Source organism: Pleurodeles waltl, chromosome 5 (assembly GCF_031143425.1).
Source record: "Pleurodeles waltl isolate 20211129_DDA chromosome 5, aPleWal1.hap1.20221129, whole genome shotgun sequence".
Taxonomy (NCBI): Eukaryota; Metazoa; Chordata; class Amphibia; order Caudata; family Salamandridae; genus Pleurodeles; species Pleurodeles waltl.
This window is the reverse complement of record NC_090444.1, coordinates 1,764,564,054-1,764,581,837: the sequence shown is the minus strand read 5'-3', so window position 1 is coordinate 1,764,581,837 and position 17,784 is coordinate 1,764,564,054. Positions and strand designations below refer to the sequence as shown.

Genomic DNA, 17,784 nt, shown 5'->3' with positions numbered 1-17,784 from the left:
ACCACTTCCAGATTGATTGGGTCTTTAGAGAAAGTGTTCTGGAGTTTGTGCCGCCCTGCTTGTTGCTGTAAAACATTGTTGCATTAGCCAATGGAACAAGCAAGGAAGAAGCTCTGGAACTTCGCAGAAAAGACTTGGGGGCTAGGTGAACTGCCTTTAGTTCCAGAAGCTTGATATGGGAAGTATTTTCTTCCTTCTAGCACAAACCTTGGACTTGCAGATAATTAATGTGCGCACGCCAACCCAACAATAAGGCATCTATCACAATGGTATGACAAATTCTCAGGTTGGAAGGGGAGGTAGTTCAGAGAGTATGAAGTTTGACAGCACCAAGCAAGTCAATTGAAGCTGTGCAAAAGTCAACCTGTCTTTCCAACTGCCTGATAGCCTACTCCATGTATCTTACAGCCACTGCTGCAGGGTCTTATTTGCAGACAGGCATTTGAAATAATAAAGATGCAGGATAGCATTAAGCCCAGAAATGATTCAATCTAACGTGGTCAGATATTTCACTTTTGGAAGTTTCAGACAATTCAGACAACTTAAATCCAGTTTCTCTTCTGAATGATATACCTTTGCTGATTAAGTGTCTGACTGTTCCCAAGTATTGAATGGATTACACCCGAGTTGGCGTGGAGTGATTAACTGAGGCCTAGCCACTGAGGTATCAGAAGTTCCATGTTGTAGTAATGCTGCTCATCTTGAGGCATTGCTGTCTTTATGAGGTAGATGTCAAGGTAGGGACAAAGATTTTAATATATCTGAGAGGGGCTACAACCATCCACATGCCCTTTAAAAAGGTGTGAGAGTGATTTCAGGCTGAAAGATAGAACTTTGTAATAGTAATGGAGAGTTCCAACCAGAAATCCCAAACTTTACTATGTCTTCAGACAAAGGGGATGTAAAAATAAGGATCTTTTAGATCTATGACATACATCCAATCTGGTGAACTGCAAACATTTAAAAAACTTCTTTCATTTATGAATCTGATCTTAGCTCAGACATCTAGGGTAGGGGGGCATTTATTTTTGTCTTTAGGAGGGACTTCCACACAAAGTAACTCTTTAGTACTGAGATGTTCTTTTTGGAGGAATGGATGGAGACTATGATTGAAACTTCTGTGATTAGCATTCTGCACAATATTTAGAACCTATGTGTCTGATGTTATTCTTCACTCATTCAGAAGGCTGCTGATCCTTCACATTCCAAATTAGCTAAAAGGAGGAGGATGGAAGGAAGGATGGAGTCACAGTCTAACAGATTTCCCTTCAGCAGCTGGTGGTTGTTGTCCACCTTTTTCTTTTGCAGATTTATGGAGGTGAAAGGATTTCGGATGTTGAGATTGGTGATGGTACTGCTGCAGTCACTGATGGGCTTGAATACTCTGTTGCTGGTAGCATTTGCTGTAATGTCAGTATGGACGTTTATTGCACTCCTTACGCTTTCCAAGGCCCACAGCTTTAAGGGTTTCCAGCACAGATTTCATACACTGAAACTCGGTATATGCATGGGTCTCCAAACAGAGTAGTTATAGAAAATAGGAGATTTAAGATCCCATGTGGGCTTCAGGTTTCAGGCCAGCAAGACAGAGCCATGAAGAATGAGGAAAGCAAGACTATTCCAATAGCCATGTGCTGACAAGTCTGCTGAATAAGCAGCAGTACTTATGATCTGATTCAAGACCATCATCCACTCTTCTAGGACCACAGCAAAATCCTGTACATCTTCTCAGGCTTATGTCTCCTGGAAATGCTGTAGCACTAGCAACTAACCAAAGTAGTGGCACTCGCTGTTTCCATCATTGTTGGGGAGGTCCACATTCTTACTTTTTGTGATCTTTCTCTGGCTCTCTCCCACAGGGAGGCCTTTGAAACGGTGGAAGGAGCGGAGGTAGACTGAGCACTCTCTTCATGTCCCTCAGGTCTGTACTGGTCCTCCTGAAAGCCATGCATCCTCATCTTCTCATTGTCCTGTAAAGTTCTCCTGAACATGTCCTTACAAAATCTGTAGGAGGAAGGACGATATGATTCAGAAGACCCACTATACACACTGCATGAAAGTCTGCTTGGGCCTTCTTTGATCCCACATGTGAGACACTTCAAAAAAAGAAGTGGCATTTTGATAAGGAATTGTTCTTTTCTCCATGAGAAACCAAAAAAAGCACTGTTTGTCTTTAAAGACGCTAAATGAAGATGTTTTAGAAAGGTTCTGAAAGGTTTCAAAAAGGAAAAAAAAAAACAAAGCTCAAGCTTAATGCTCCCGGATTCTCGCAGCAGAAGCTGGACAAAAGAGCTGTCTCACCTGCCATTTACAAGGCATGACGGGATACTGGTAGTAAGTTATACCTTAAACGGGTAGCACAGTATTCCAAGCCTTTCAGACTTCAGCCTATTAGGCTACATTGACCCCATTTTTTCCTCACTCTATTGAAAAAGGTTTGTGAACGTTTTCTAGCCACTAAAGTATTCTAGTGACTTTGTTCCTATTTATAATTGGTTTATTTTGTAAATTAGATAGCTGAAAATTGACCGATATGGGCTTTCATAGGCTGTTCTAAAACATTTCTTATTTTTGTCCCAAACTAAAAGCATATATACATTTTTTTTATACATGCTTTGTAATAAGTGCTTTAAAATCCTACATGGGGGAGGGACAATTTAGTGCTTATGACTAAGAATGAAGATCCACTAAAAGAAGGTAGGAAAACCTTGAGAGGTAGGTTGACTTCCCTCAGTCATAGCACACAAATGGAAAATAAGCACCCTATGTCCAGCTATAGAATCTGCGATGAAGGTTTGAAGGAGCCTGCCCAACTTACAAACAGAAGCATCTGTCACAATAGTCTGCGATGAAGCATCCTGATTAATTTAAACTCCTTCTAAAACATTTGATCTTTGGCATCACCTTAGATGGAATTGTCGTGCTGATAGAGAGATGAGGTTTGTCTTCCCAGTCAGACCACTGATCTTCCAAACGTTACTGCAGCATTTTCATAAGTGTCCTTGCATTCGGTACTATGCAGGTGCATAAAGCCAATGATATCAGGAGGTAAGATATTAGATAAGCTGCTGGAGAATGAGTGCTGAACATTTGGAGACAGTTCTGACGAATAGAAGAGAGACTCTCCTTCAAAGGATTCATGTTTCCTTTCTCTATATCCAAGGTGGTACTTTGAGAAGTGAAATTTCGTACAGGGGACAAGAGAATGATGTGAAGGACTAGGCGAAAGAAATGAGAAATTGTGGTTTTGTTAGCCTAAATGGCTTCCTCCACTGCTTAAGGTTTTCCAAACCAGTCATCTAACTTAGGGTAGACTAATAACCTTAGCCTGTGAAGGTAAGCTATCCCCAAAGCCATGAATTTTGATTAAGTGTGGGACGTTTATTTCAGACCAAATGGTATGGTTTTGTATTGGTAATGTGAGTCGCCCACTGTGAACTTCAGCAATTTAGTGTGCTTCTTTGACACCTCGATGTGGATGTATCAAACTTATACAACAACCAATACAACTACCACATATTCAATTCCTCTGGTAAGTTGGGGGTAGATATCTGATGGAGAGATAGCTTGAAGTCCAACATTGGTCTGAATTTTTCTCTGGGGCCACATTTTTTTCGCAAAAATAACTTCAATAGATGCTTCTTCCGTTGAAATAGAGTAGGCTCTTCTGCATGCTTATGCAGTGGCACTGAAACCTCCTTGCACAATAAGTGGGGCAGGGATTTTGTTTCTGGCTGACATAATGGACAGGTGATGACGAACTAGAAAGCAAATAGGTTTAATATACTGACCCATTAGCCTTTTCTGATCTTTTGCCACTCTGAGATGGATTGATATACATCCCTCATACTGAAGTGCCACATAGAGGAGAGGAAGTGAGGCAGTTATGTTCTCATATGAGACTGGTTCTTCCCAGAGGAAGAAGAATGTCACCGTTCCATTCAAGTGTAATTGATAGGAACCACAACGGGACTGAACTTTTGGATTTGAATAATAAACCCAGTCTCAGGACATCTTCCTCTTTCCCAGCCAACAACCTTGAGCGACTCAGCCTCAACCATCATGCTCGAAATTTAGAATGCGGACCAAAGAGGAAGGTAAACCTTGAACAGCAGATTCATATTTGTCAGCTGGACTTCACAGAGGTTAGACAGCCAGGAAGAGTGTTTTAAAAAACATTCAGTGGCAGCATTCTGAGACTGCTAGATTCCCTGAAACAACGAGGCACTAACCCAGCTAGTCAGTAGTAACCCTTCCTTTACAACTTCTTTTAAATTCTAACTATGTTCTTTCAGGAGGATCTCGGCTGTTAATAGTCTCTCACAGCACTCCTACTGTTCCTTTGAGGGGAAGCGGATGTCATAAGCATGCTTTTTTGGGGACTTGACACAAGTATTTAGTGTTTTTCCCCAGTGGTTTGTATTTTTTCAGGGATCTTGGTAACGCTGTTTTGGAGGCTAAGCATTAAATTCATCACTATGTTTCTGTTGTAGCTATTTTGGTGGTATCAGGCAAAAAACAATTATTTGGAGAGACTCGGTTGCCGGGGGACTGGGACGCTTCCCCCCTATTGGCTGCACTTGCTTCCTGCAAACTACTTAAAGGCGCTCCCCTCGCGGGACGCTGAGAGACTCGGTTGCCGGGGGACTGGGACGCTTCCCCCCCCTATTGGCTGCACTTGCTTCCTGCAAACTACTTAAAGGCACGCCCCTCGCGGGACGCTGAGAGACTCGGTTGCCGGGGGACTGGGACGCTTCCCCCCTATTGGCTGCACTTGCTTCCTGCAAACTACTTAAAGGCGCGCCCCTTGCGGGCCCGGGCCAAGACGGGCCTGTCTACGCCCGTCTTCGGCCGGATGAGGCCGGGCTGGGCCTACTCTCTTCCATTTGCTGCCTAATACACCAAGTAAGACTTAACTTATATAATCTGTTGGCACTAAATAGCCCCTACGCTACCGATTCCATGGGGAAAAGGAAAGCTGCTGATCCTCTAGATCCTCTGTCTGACCGTAAAAAGCAAAGAGAGCGCACTGCTAAACCGGTCACTAAGCACAAAAAAACCTTTCGAGGAGATAGACTTGTTATTTGAAGAGGTTGAGGCGATACTAAATTGTTCATCTAGCCACAACGGTGCCCCGCCTGCAAAAAATGCTTTAGCTCACCCTGGGAGGATACAAGACTACTTCAGGAAAAAGACAAAGGATCAAGGCTTGGATCCAGTTCCGATCAATAGTGGTGCGACTCTATTAACAACGCATCAGTTACTTATTCCCCCCTCAAATGATATAATAAATATGGCGAACGACTCGGTGCACAGGTGTGGGTCTCCCCAAGTGGACATAGAGGGTAATATTCCTAATTCTGTTATACCACTGGGTCCTGTGATCAAATTGATCTCGAATATACCCTGTAGGAACCGGTTTGAGGTCTTAGCTGAGGATGACGAAATACTTGGAGTTCTTGATCCAACAACGATCGCAATAAAGAGGCTATCCCCTGTACCCCAATTCCAGTTCCCGTCTCCCTCTTAATGCATCCCTCCACTGAGCCTAGCAATGTCCTTATACTCCAGAGAGTAGAAGAAGTTAGGTCCCTGGTGCTACAATTGGCCAAATACTTGCAGGAGAGATTAGAGTGTGGATGCAAGTGCAATCTAAGGAACGAAGGGGCGAATGGAGGTCACATGTCTGACCCAATACCATCAATCCGGCTTGTACAGGGGGGCCAGGCTACTGATCACCAAAAGGGGAAGACACACTGGGCTGGCTTAGATGGGGATGCAATACGTTCTAAAGCCAATTCTATACAGGAGAAACAACATAGCAAAAAATCACTAGACGAGGGGGATATTACGGAAAACCATATTGCCATCAACAGCTGCCCCGCCAGGGTTCTCAAACTACTTGTCATCAAAGAGCCGCAAAGAGATTGACAATCCCCCACTTAGGAGGCCCTATGTCATACCCAATGCCAGCGACTCATTCGCTCCCAAACCCTCCCTCGGTTGCTCTAGTGCCCCTCCCTATCAGAGAACTCCTCGCGACCCAGCCTTATTGTTAAACCCCCAACGCCCCAAGCCTGGGACAAATATTCTTTTCTTAAAACAAGTCCAGAAATTGTTACCGGGGCTTAGTGAGGATCATGAGTCTAGGGTCAACAAGGTAATTCACTGGCTACGACACCAAAGAAACTGTTTATCGGTCATACGTTCAGACATCCGCAATACTAAGCAGTGGTGTCCTTCAGGGTCAATCCATGACGTAATCTCAATCGAGTTTCACGATAGAACCTTGGCTGAGAGTCTTATTCTGTTCAATGACCGAACCTATCATCTTATGGAACGAAGGAGGGGATGCATTACTTTAGAGACAGTATTGGAGACGGAAGGCCAGCCACAAGTTTCCGGCTATTCATGCTGTAATGTTACCAGCAACCAGTTTAGGTATGCCGACCCTATCCGGCTCAACCCTGTATGACTGGCAACAGCTCAGGGAACAACCCTTGGGACTAATCTAGAGGAACCCAGTCCGTTGACCTCCGATGGACCTACAGACACAGAGTTGATTCCTGAGAAGTCCAACTCACAGCCATTAAGTCCTGTCTCTGAGGGAAAAGGCCTATCAATTATGACATGGAATTTAGCCGGCCTTGGGAGGAAATTAGATGATACTGACTGGTGTTCATATATAAACACCCAAGATATACGCCTCTTCCAAGAAACATGGGCTGAAGAGCAAATTACCATAGATGGGTTCCTTTCTTTCAATGTGGTTGTTCAACCATCTACAAAACTGACAGGTCGAGCAAAAGGAGGACTTCTGATGTTAATAAACAAAAATGTGCAGTGCACATATAAGACTCTAAGGTTTGACAGCCCAGATGTGATAAGGCTACAAATTACGTTCCAACAGAGTTTTAACATAATTTTTATCAATGTTTATGCTCGATCGGTTTCTCGAGCGGTTGAGTCCCAGGTCTTAAAACAGCTCTTACTTAATAATAGCTGGGGATGTAAATTGTACTTTTGAACCTTCTGTGATACTAACTGGTCTCACAGAGGATGAAGACCAAACATGAGGGATCCCACAGCTGACTAGTGATTGCTTTTGTTTTAATTCCTGTGTAGCTACCCAACTGGCATCTCTCTGTTTGAAGCATGGCCCAGGGCATGTAATGGCCGCAAGCCCTCTGATCTGGATACTGCACCCACTTTCAAACGAGGTTCAACTACAAGTGTAATTGATTATTTTTTAGTGGATGTGAGATTGTGGCCCTTTTTGAATGATATGAAGGTGGACGTTAGAAGCGAAAGCGACCATTATCCCTTGTTACTCTCCATGTCAGGTGATGTTTTTGGTAGGACTTCGAACAAACAAATCACCTTGGTCCCTATTCCCACCTTGAACATCTCATCTACGAAGGTCAGGTGGCCAAAGGTCCAGTCGAATCCTTATTTGCTACGTGAGATTTACCTGGATTTTATAGACATTTTGGCCCCATACAGTGACTAGGACTCCAATGACATCCCCTTCTTATCCATACATGAAAATATTACTCAAAACACTACAACGTATTTTCCACAGGAAGGTTGGGGTAAGACATCAGGGAGGCACCTCTAGCTCATGGTTTGACGAGTCCTGCCATATGGCTAAGACAGGACTAAAAAGTGCCCTCATGGAAGGAACCCACGAGGAAATACAACCAGCTAGACGCATTCATAAAGTATCCATCACCCGAGCCAAAAAAACCTGGGAAGAAACAACTTGGCAGGAGTTGCTGGACGCTACCCAATCCAACAACAAATTATTGTTCTGGGAATTGTTAGGCAAGCGAGAGAAAGAGGGCAGGATTGGTGTAAGAAGTCACATCCAGCCAGAAAGATGGGTCGAACATTTTTTAAGTCTATATGGTAAAATTGAGACCCCTATGATCTTAGCTACAGGGGAAGCAGGCCAAGACCTTCTCCCTATTCTTGATGCGCATCATGGGCCAGCTCCCCTTGAAGGGGGCTTACAGGACCTCAAGGGTCATATCCGCTTCACTATCAAAGAAACTGCTGAGGCTATCCGCTCTTTAAAACTTGGGAAAGCTCCAGGCCCAGACAAAATTCCAGGGGATCTTTACTCATCTGAGCCAACAGTTTGGATCTGGTGTATCAACACACTCTCTAACAGAACGCTGAAGGGGGGCAGATTCCTACGACATGGAAGGGTGCTGAAATTATTCCAATTCATAAAAAGGGTAACGTAAACCTCCCGAAAAAATTATAGACCAATCAGTTTAATTGACAACCTCCCAAAAATATTTGCCAAGCAACTCCTAGGCAGATTAACTCACTGGGCTACAGATCAGCACATCCTCTCTCCTCTTCCAAGCTGGATTTCGATCAAGGATCAGCACAGTAGACCAGGTCTTTAGACTGGCCGTACTGTACTGGAAATATACACCCCTGGCAAAACAACCACTATACATTGCTTTTGTTGATTTGAGATCAGCATTTGACCTAGTCCTGAGGGAAAAGCTGTGGGAGGTGCTACAAAAAGTAGGGACTCCAGCTAACTTAATCCAACTCCTGAAGCGGCTGCATGAGGATACATACGCGCAGGTGAGATGGGGTAACCTAGGCGAACTTACAGACAAAATCCCCATAAATAGGGGTGTTCGCCAGGGTTGTGTGTTGGCACCATTTTTATTCTCTATTTTTATTAACGAGGTTGTACAGGTTTTAATGACATGCCAGAACGACGCCCCTACCCTATGCGCCCAAAAAATCCCAATCCTTCTTTTTGCAGACGACTCCCTTCTTATTTCTAAATCTCCCATGGGCCTCCAAATTCTCATCAATAGATTCAACTCCTTTTGTCGAGATTACGGCTTAGAGTTGAATCATAAAAAAACCAAGTTAATGGCGCTTCGTTCAGGAGTGCGGAAGAAATGTATCACTCACTTAGAAGGGAACCTTCTGGATAAGGTTTGTTCTATAGATTATCTGGTTGTAAGGCTTACCGATAACCTGAATTGGGTAGAACAGGTCAACAAAAGTGTGGGTCGCCTGCAGCACGGTGCAGCATCCATCTAATCGATCTAATTATTTTAAGACCACTATTATATTGGATAAGGCTATGGACTGTTCCAGAATTAGATGTCTACAAGACCTCACTTCAAGACCTGTTAAAGTGTTCCAACTCAACCACTATTCCCTGGGTCAAACATGCATCCAGATGGTTCAATAAATTAGGCCTCGGTCATTTTTGGGAGAAACCCCACAAACTAGAAAAGGCTCACTCCAATGTACTGAAGCGTGTATACTGGTCCTATGTATGCAACGATTATATTACCCACAGAACTTACGGTTCCTTAACAAATCTCTTTACAGATTTTAAGTGGTATCCACAATTCGAACCATAGCTGGATAATATTCCTGACATTTTAGGCAAAAGCTTTTATGCCAGATTCCGCTTTGGGTCGTTGCCGCTGAAGTCATTGGTGTGTAGATGGGGTACAAAAACAGATACAGATATATGTCCTGTTTGTGGCACAAAATCTGAAACAGTCGAACATTTTATGTTCTTTTGCCCTGCTTACTCCCTTCCCAGGTCTAAGTGGATCCGTAACATCTGTCGCGAAATGGGGATAAGAGATTGTGCCTCTGCTCTGAGGATTTTAAAAAGCCACCACTCCACGGTTTTAATACACGCTGTTAGTAAATATTTATTAGTAGCATGGCGTATACGCAATTCCACTGCTAGGATTGTGTTTTAACTATAAGCGGCCTATATTTTTTATTCCTTATAGAATTGTAGGGGGGGGATTGCAGTTGTATTGTGCATTGCGGAGAATTTCTAACTGAATTATGCTCCTAGGTATTTATGCTATATATTATTATTATTATTATTTGGATTTTATTCTTTTTATTACTATTGTATATTTGCTTCGATGATCGATTGATCGAATAAAGCATGTGTCAAATCAACAATTATTTTGCAGCTCTATGAAGCCAAGGACTAAAGACAATAGAGGCCTTGGAGCAGACTGCAGAGTCTCCATAATAACAAACAAGTCTTTGTATTCCCACAGAATGTTTAACTGCAGGGCTCCTTGTAGAAGAACACTCTGAAAAGTTGTGATACCTTCTATTGGAGAGCAACACAAAGGAGGCGCAGCAGGTGAAGTGAGTGTGTAGAAAAAAAAAAACCAGAGACAGAGGTATCACACAGAGGTTAAAGGAAATCTTCTCTTACATTTTCAGAGTATGCTTTACTACTGGCAGTTGAAAATCCAGTAATGATACCAGGAAGAACTGGATCAGACAGAACTGGTATCTTTCTAATAGGAGATACTGAGGTATGTTTTTGATCCATCAATGCTTTAGGACGAAGGAGGGGCTGCACTTCAACCTGTAAAGGATCTTTAGAAGGAACCCTCACCACTGGAGCTCTTGTGAAAACAATAACACTACCACAGGAAGAGAATATAACACCCCAGATGGAGATTCTGAAGGCAATAAGGACGCTGGACAAACCAATGAAGATTGTCTTGACGGAGAGAGCCTTGAAGTTTAGTGTCCTGACGCAGACCTTGATGACACTGAATGCCTTGATGGCGATCCTTTGCACTGAGCGGTGACTAGAGGAATGATTCATCATCATGTGCTTTAGGTGAGTGGATGGTGGTTTTGTGCTGAGCAATCAGAGAATACTTTCAATGGCAGTTGTCTTTCATATTTAGCTCCCTTTTTCTGGAAGCTCTGTGCACACTGCAGCTAGGACACCAATGGACTGGAGGCTAAGGAGTATTAAAAAAAATTATATTAATAATATAACAGCAGGCCTTTTCACTCTTAGTTTCCAGGATCTGGAACAACAACCTCATTCCTCAGGACACCCCAACGCTGCTCCAATTTAGATAAAAGTTGAAGACACAGACACACCTCTTTGAAGAGCACTACATCACAATGCAGTAATAATGCACATATGCTCCCAGAGCCTCGCTATCTCTATCACTCGACGACTGTCAGATTGTCTTTGACCCAGTGCATAGCTCCCTGAATTTTGGCTGAGTTTCTGCTTACAAATACCACATACATACATATAAGCCTGATGACATACTGCAGACGAACTGGCTTTGGACAGCGAAAACAGTGGAACTGCATCATGTTTTGACGTCAACACTGGATGGCGTCAAGTGGGAGTCTCTGAGTGGAAGGAATGACCCAAGCAACAGCAGTGTTGCAGCTTCTTTTTTCCTCGACCTCTCAATGTGTAACACTTTATAGGATAAGGCGATCAAGCATCCCGACCTTCATGCATGATTTCTTTCCTTCTTCTGCCAGGAGGTTTTCCAGGTTTACAGTGAAGCAAATTACCCTCATGATCTTTCGTTTTATCATTTTCTGACAAAAGTAGCAATTTTCCACACAGTGTGATGGAGGTAAACACACCTTTTGATTTAGAAGCAGCCTTCTCAAACCCAAAGGAGTGGCAATTGATAAACAGAGGGTGATTTTCTTCAAATGCCTTTGCCAAGACGTCAAAAAGAAGGTAAGAATTAATCAGATACTTTTAGGACGTTGAATGAAGCAAACAAGTGAAGCTTTTTGAGGTGGAAACATAAAATTAAAACATGGTACGAAAGCCCTGAAGCGTTTAGCGCTTCATTCAGAGTGAGCAGGGGAAAAACAGGACTAAGGCCGAGAAGCAACTGCCAGTATGATGTATGCTGGAAAATTAAAGCTAATTCTTAAAGGATCAGTCCATTCTTTCTTTCTCTAGCTGTTATTCTAATAGGCTACTTTTTTCCAATCATATTTTCTTTTGCAGATATAAGCCTAATCAGCAAGTTTGGTGCCATGCTGCAAAGTGAACTTATGAGTTTGTGACTTGAAAATAATTTGGTAAGCATACCATGTTAAGGCTGCAGAGGTCATAACTGAATTTGAGAAATTACAATTTATTACCTCCTACAGAAAAGATTAATTTTGGAAATAAAGTTTTCTGGCATCCCCATGGTCATGGGAAAATAGTCCTTGAGAGAAGGCTCTACAATGCAACACTTCTATTTTCAACCACATACAGAAAGTATGAGTTTGTTGGGCAATGGACAAGTAATACAACAGAAACTGAACACATTACACTTTTTATTAAAGGACTGTTAATCAGGATCCCATCCAAATCATGGGGTCGATTTAGATATGGTTGTCTTCAGAGATCTATTTGAGGCTCATGATCGGCGGTGTGCCACCACTACTGATTATTGTGTCTGTTAGCACATTTGATAAAGTTGACCACTTTATCTAACTGAAAAGTCTGAATAATGGAACTTGATTTATAGGAGATAGGGAATACATACAATTAGATCTTGACAGCATCTTTGCAACAAATGAAGCTTGGTGCTTTCTACTCAAAAGACAGAGCTTAGCAGTGAGATATTTGAGACAGTTGTCAAGAATAATTAGTCAGCTGGACTTTGTCTTACTCTGATGAAACTGCTCATCCATCTTAAATAGTGAGTTAGCATTAAGAATCACATCAACACTTGTCTAACCAAGAGCTATTATTGGGTGCAGAAAGCTCTCAATACTGGCAAAACATCTATTACAGGTAAGAGTGGGGAGTCCTTCTGCCTTTCCATTTGTCTCCACAGATGCACAGTGAACCCCTCCGCTCACAATTCACTGTATTGTGGCCCACAGTCTAGCAATGTGGTCAGGGTTAAAGTAGTGGCCAAAAGCTGCCATTTCCAGTTTATTCTTGAAAATAATATATTTCCATTCTGGAACTTGTCAAGTACGGTGTTGGCAACCAGATTATTTTTTCTTGTCTTGATTACAGCAGTGCCTTGTTTGCCACAATCTCGGCCACTTAGTTGTTTAGGCTGCAACGGACCCATCTATAAACTTAAGAACAAGCATGTTATCTGGTTTCATAATGATTGTACTGGCTCTCCATACACTACTGGATATAGTTAAAGAACATCTGCATGGCCCAGAGATTGATCTGAAGCCATGCCACTCAATATACTGGTGCCCTGGTGAAGGAGGAGTATGCATGGGTTTTAAATCTTTTGGAGTAATACTAACAAGGCTGCCTCTTGTCAGTGGCAGAGCCAGGACATTAAGCATTTAATGTGCAGTATCATGATGTAATAGTCTTTAAGTTTTGTTGCCAAACCATAAACTGAAAATACATTTCAATCTTCACAGCATACAGTGTTGTACGGCACATAGGGTGTTCAGATCAATCCTCTCTCTTGCCTTGATTATAGCAATGCCTTATGTGCCACAATCTCAGCCACCGAGCTGTATATGCTGCAATAGACCCATCTTTAAAGTTATGAACAAATACGTTAACAGTTTTCGTTAACAGCTGTACTAGCTCCCTATATACTAATGGATAGAGATAAAAGGGACAAAAAAATGTGAATATTATATTGAGTCCGTGTGTGTCCACCTCAAGTGATCCTGTTAGGGAATTGCTAAATGGCCTGAGAGTGGTGTGTTCAAAGAAGACGTTTATGTTTTGAACATTCATCTGAACTGCAGCAAAGTCACACCACAACCCCCATACCTATGCATACAAGTGTCCTTTACAAAACTGAAGATAGTAAGAGACTAGGAAAATATTCCTTGAAATGTAGCTGTATCACCATTCATATGCGGTATGAGGTAAATTTCATAAACAAGGCAAAATAAACCTATCCCAAAGGAGCCTTCAAGCTAGGGACTTGAGCCCCCCACTACATGAGGCTAGCCCCAAGCTTCTTGGGTATTTTCTCTTTCTCAAATCAACTGAATTCACTTCTTTGGCTTCAAGTGCTCTGTCAGGGACTTTTTTCTTATTTTGGTCCCACCCATAAGCTTCCCAAACCACGCCATTCATGTCCTCTGCAGTGTTGGCTATATTGGTCCCAACCAACCCCCACACAGGATTCTTTTACAGCATTTAGTATATTGGTAGGAATATGTGGAGCCTGCCATCTGCTCTATAGTACTTTCTGCCCTGAACCATCCCGCCAAGTCATCTTTTTTAGAGCTACTTTTCAGTGTATTTGTCCATCTTATGTCCTTGCTGTGAGTTTGTCTGCAGACATAATTAATGCAGGTATCTAGAGAAAAGAGAATTTCTATCAACAAAGAGGTCTATTCAGGTCTATTCTTGTATTAAGAGGAATAATGGATGCACAAAAAACAATTTTCAGGTCCAATATATTCATGGATTGCTCTTAGCTATAAAGCATGCCTTAGCTGCTGCTGTTTCCTAGTAAGTGAGGAGGATGAAGGTGGCCTTCAAATAGAAAGTTATTCCCCTATGCCCAAACAACAAAAGACTGGATTCACTACAAAGGATCTGGAGAATATCCTTTACGTTCTAAAAATAACCTGCGTGCAACAGGCAAACAAAGACTCCTTAAATGCAGATGAGCACTGGAATTCAATGAATGCACTAGGGCACTGGTGCCAACTGCACAGGTATATCTTTCTAAAGGATTGAAATTCCTCAGATGAGCGTCCTGTACCATCAGATGAAATGATGCAGCTCTCAACTAATGGGAACAGTATTATTGCTTTTGTGTACATGACAGTTCCTCAAGTGATGTCAACTCTACTGTGGAATGCAGAGCTGTTGTAGTGGCTAAAGTCAGATAAGCTTTCACTAAGTTGCCCAAAAAAGGTAGGTGTGGAGCTCAACATCCTAGATGCATTCCCCCCTATTGTCAGACATTAAGTGATAGCTACTTTATACTGGAAAGGGTATGCCCCAATACAAAGAATGAAAAACAAGGGTGGAAATTTCAAAAACTGTGATATGAAAGGAGTCTCCCCTCTGTCTTCAATAACTATGAAATGTCATTGTTTTAAAGTAGTGTTTAAAAAGAGGCAATATTTACTTTTTGCTAGAGACATGTGTTCAGGTATCTTAAATCTAGAACAGCACTTGTCTTCTGTTGGCCCAGAATCTAGAAAGTAGCAGGAATATATTCCCTTCCATATTCTAGACATAGTATCTTTACGGGTACATCTGACAAAATCTTGAATTGTTCCAACTTGCTTTACGTTTACACAATAATTGTTTGTTTCAAGTTTCTCTCCATTGGGAAGTCTTTTGGGATGCAAGATATGCACTTAGATATCTTAATATTTATGAATATAATGAAGATCCCACGATGGTGAAAAGTTTGTGTTATTCTGTTTTTAACAGCACCTCAATGAACGTCGAAAAGGAAGAGAATTATTGGCCACTAAATTAATAACAACTTAACAAAATATTGAATTTCCTTCTTCATTTATTTGGTTAGTTCAACCAGAAGCCATCAATGTTCATTTGAATAGCATAGGACAAAAGGAATAAAGTTAAGCTAGGTAGCAATGAGAAAGTTTATATCTGAACCATTAGAGACGATGCATTCTGACAGCGTATTCCTCATGTTATGATAAACTGCAGGGTGACCTTATAAAGGTTGAATAGAATTGAAAAGAGGTTAACTTTTCTTCAGAAATCTATCAAAATGGTTCTCATTAGGCAAGCATGAACAGAGTAGGGCAAAGAAAATATTTTACATGCAGCACAACTATTCAAAATTATTTATGAGCAACTTGGAGCGTTCATCAAATTGCATTAACAATGATGATATCTGAATCTTCCAGATACTTGAACCCACATGTTACAGAGAAAACTGGTTGGTATAGCATGCTCAAAACAAGAATTGCACAAAATAAAAATCATTTTGAAATCTTGGACTTGAGACAAACAGTGACTATGAGCTGTGCTTAAATGGACATGCTAGCAGTTCACTGTACTCGTGCTCAAGCAGACTGCATTATAAGTAAATGAACATTTAATTCGAATCGTATTAACTCCAGACATCAGTAGCCTACTTTGATATACAATCACAATTTGACTGTGTACGAGAACCACCATGCCCATCTGCCTTCTTACCTGGAAGTGTTTAGGACACACCCTATAGGGAGTTGACGTTTACAGTACAAAGAAAGATTTATGAAAAACATTTTTGAATGAAATTAGACATTTATCACCACTACAGTTTATCAGATTTTTCTCAGTTACTTCTGAGCATTCCCACTAATCTTTTATCACAGTTAATAATACTGAACATTCCTAGTCTCCTTATAAACAGTTTTCTCACAAGACATTTTTTCTTTCTGCCCCTAGTCTTGCCAAACTTCACTTACCGCAATTGGCGACTCAGCTGTTGGCGTATAATTTAACCGAGGAGGGGTCATGAAAAAGCGTGCAGGCCGTTGTTTTTGCCCAAAAGCAGAGATAGGCATTGTTTCATGAGGTTCATTGCTCTGTAGGAAAACAACCAATATTAATACCCGATCATCAGAAGCTGAGGTTTTATTTAAGCATCAGTAAAAAAATTTAACAGTTTAACAGTCTGGGACAAGCCAGAGCTTTTCTATGCATCTTCTTATACTTTAGTAATATGTTATTTACCCAGCAATTTCTGTTCTCTTAGCTCTTCTGTTCCACCTGTCAAATGAATGTGAGTTGCTCCAATAAGACGGTCCTGAAGGGCAGGTGCCATAGCATCTTACAAAATTAAGCTTCCACACCTACTGCCACACTCAGCTCCTCTGTCAGTTCTTTTCATCCTCCTAATTACCATCCCCTTTCCTCCAACACACACACAGCATTACTCTTGTCATACGAGAATAGGCAAAGAAATGTGAGGTAGGGTAAGAATACTGGAATTATTCCAAAATTAAGTGCCTTATCTTAAACATTTCTCTTTGGTACTGATGTCTTTTAAAAATGCAGATTACTTTTTTAATATTCCAATATGTTAGCCTACGAATCACTATCAAAATATTTTAAATCAATAATACTTTTTTTGTTTTCTAAGCTACGCACTAGGGTTTTTTCTTTCTTAAGTCACACGAGTTTGTCTCACCCCGTACACGCTCTACATACAGACATAGTAGCTCCATCAATATCATCTATCTTAATTAAATCCTAGGTATATACACAAAAAGCATCAACCTCTTAAGGGCAGATATTAAAAGTTATTAATGTTTTCAAAAGAAAGCTTAGTAGTATGTAATCCTACTCTTCACAGTAATCACCAATGAAGCCCTAAGCAAAGACTAGTCCCACAACAAGCATGTATACGTTGTGGGAAATGTTTAGTAAAGTACATTTTTAATCCTATACATAGTGTATGTACATTTATGCCATAACAGTGAAAATAGATGTGGTTTTCTAATCCTGCACTGGAGGAAACAATTTAAGTCATAAACATTAGAACTGCCCCACCCACGTGCAGGCTTCCCAGACCACTTTTAGTATACGTATAAATTATACAGTAATTTAATATAGGCCTCATGCATGATGGAATAGATACTGATGTTCACAGTAGCATTAACAGTCAATTCAAAGAGAGTTGTGTCGCAGGATGGTAGCGGCTGAATGGACGGACAACCCTCTGGCTAACTGTTTAGTAAGATTGATGACATTGTAAAGCCCACCAGGTAACTGCATACCTTAAGAGTCATAAAGTGGACATTACATTGATGCAGCAGACCCAGACAGTCAAGGACCAGTTTAATCACTGATGGCAAATTGAGCTCCTTCTTTGAGCTCTACCTACTCTAGAAGGGTGGTCATCTTGATAAATAGAGGTGCGCAGTTTAAGCATCTCAGTAGAGACAGAGAAGATCGCTTTCTGTTGGTGCAGGGGATGCTCAGCACAGAACACATTACATTTATAAATGCATATGGCCTTAACTTCGATTGCCCTGATTTGTCCATTAAAGTTGGGACAA

The 17,784-nt window shown here is 41.4% G+C and overlaps 1 protein-coding gene across 2 annotated transcripts in view; it reads right to left on the bottom strand.

The window, feature by feature from the left end:
- LIN9 (lin-9 DREAM MuvB core complex component) overlaps nucleotides 1–17,784 on the bottom strand; it is a 328,489-nt gene that overhangs the window by 169,543 nt on the left and 141,162 nt on the right. For both annotated transcript variants that reach the window (XM_069236171.1, XM_069236170.1), the window contains exon 9: nucleotides 16,189–16,308. In XM_069236171.1, coding sequence (XP_069092272.1) covers nucleotides 16,189–16,308 — 120 coding nt within the window. The remainder of the gene's footprint in view (nucleotides 1–16,188; nucleotides 16,309–17,784) is intronic.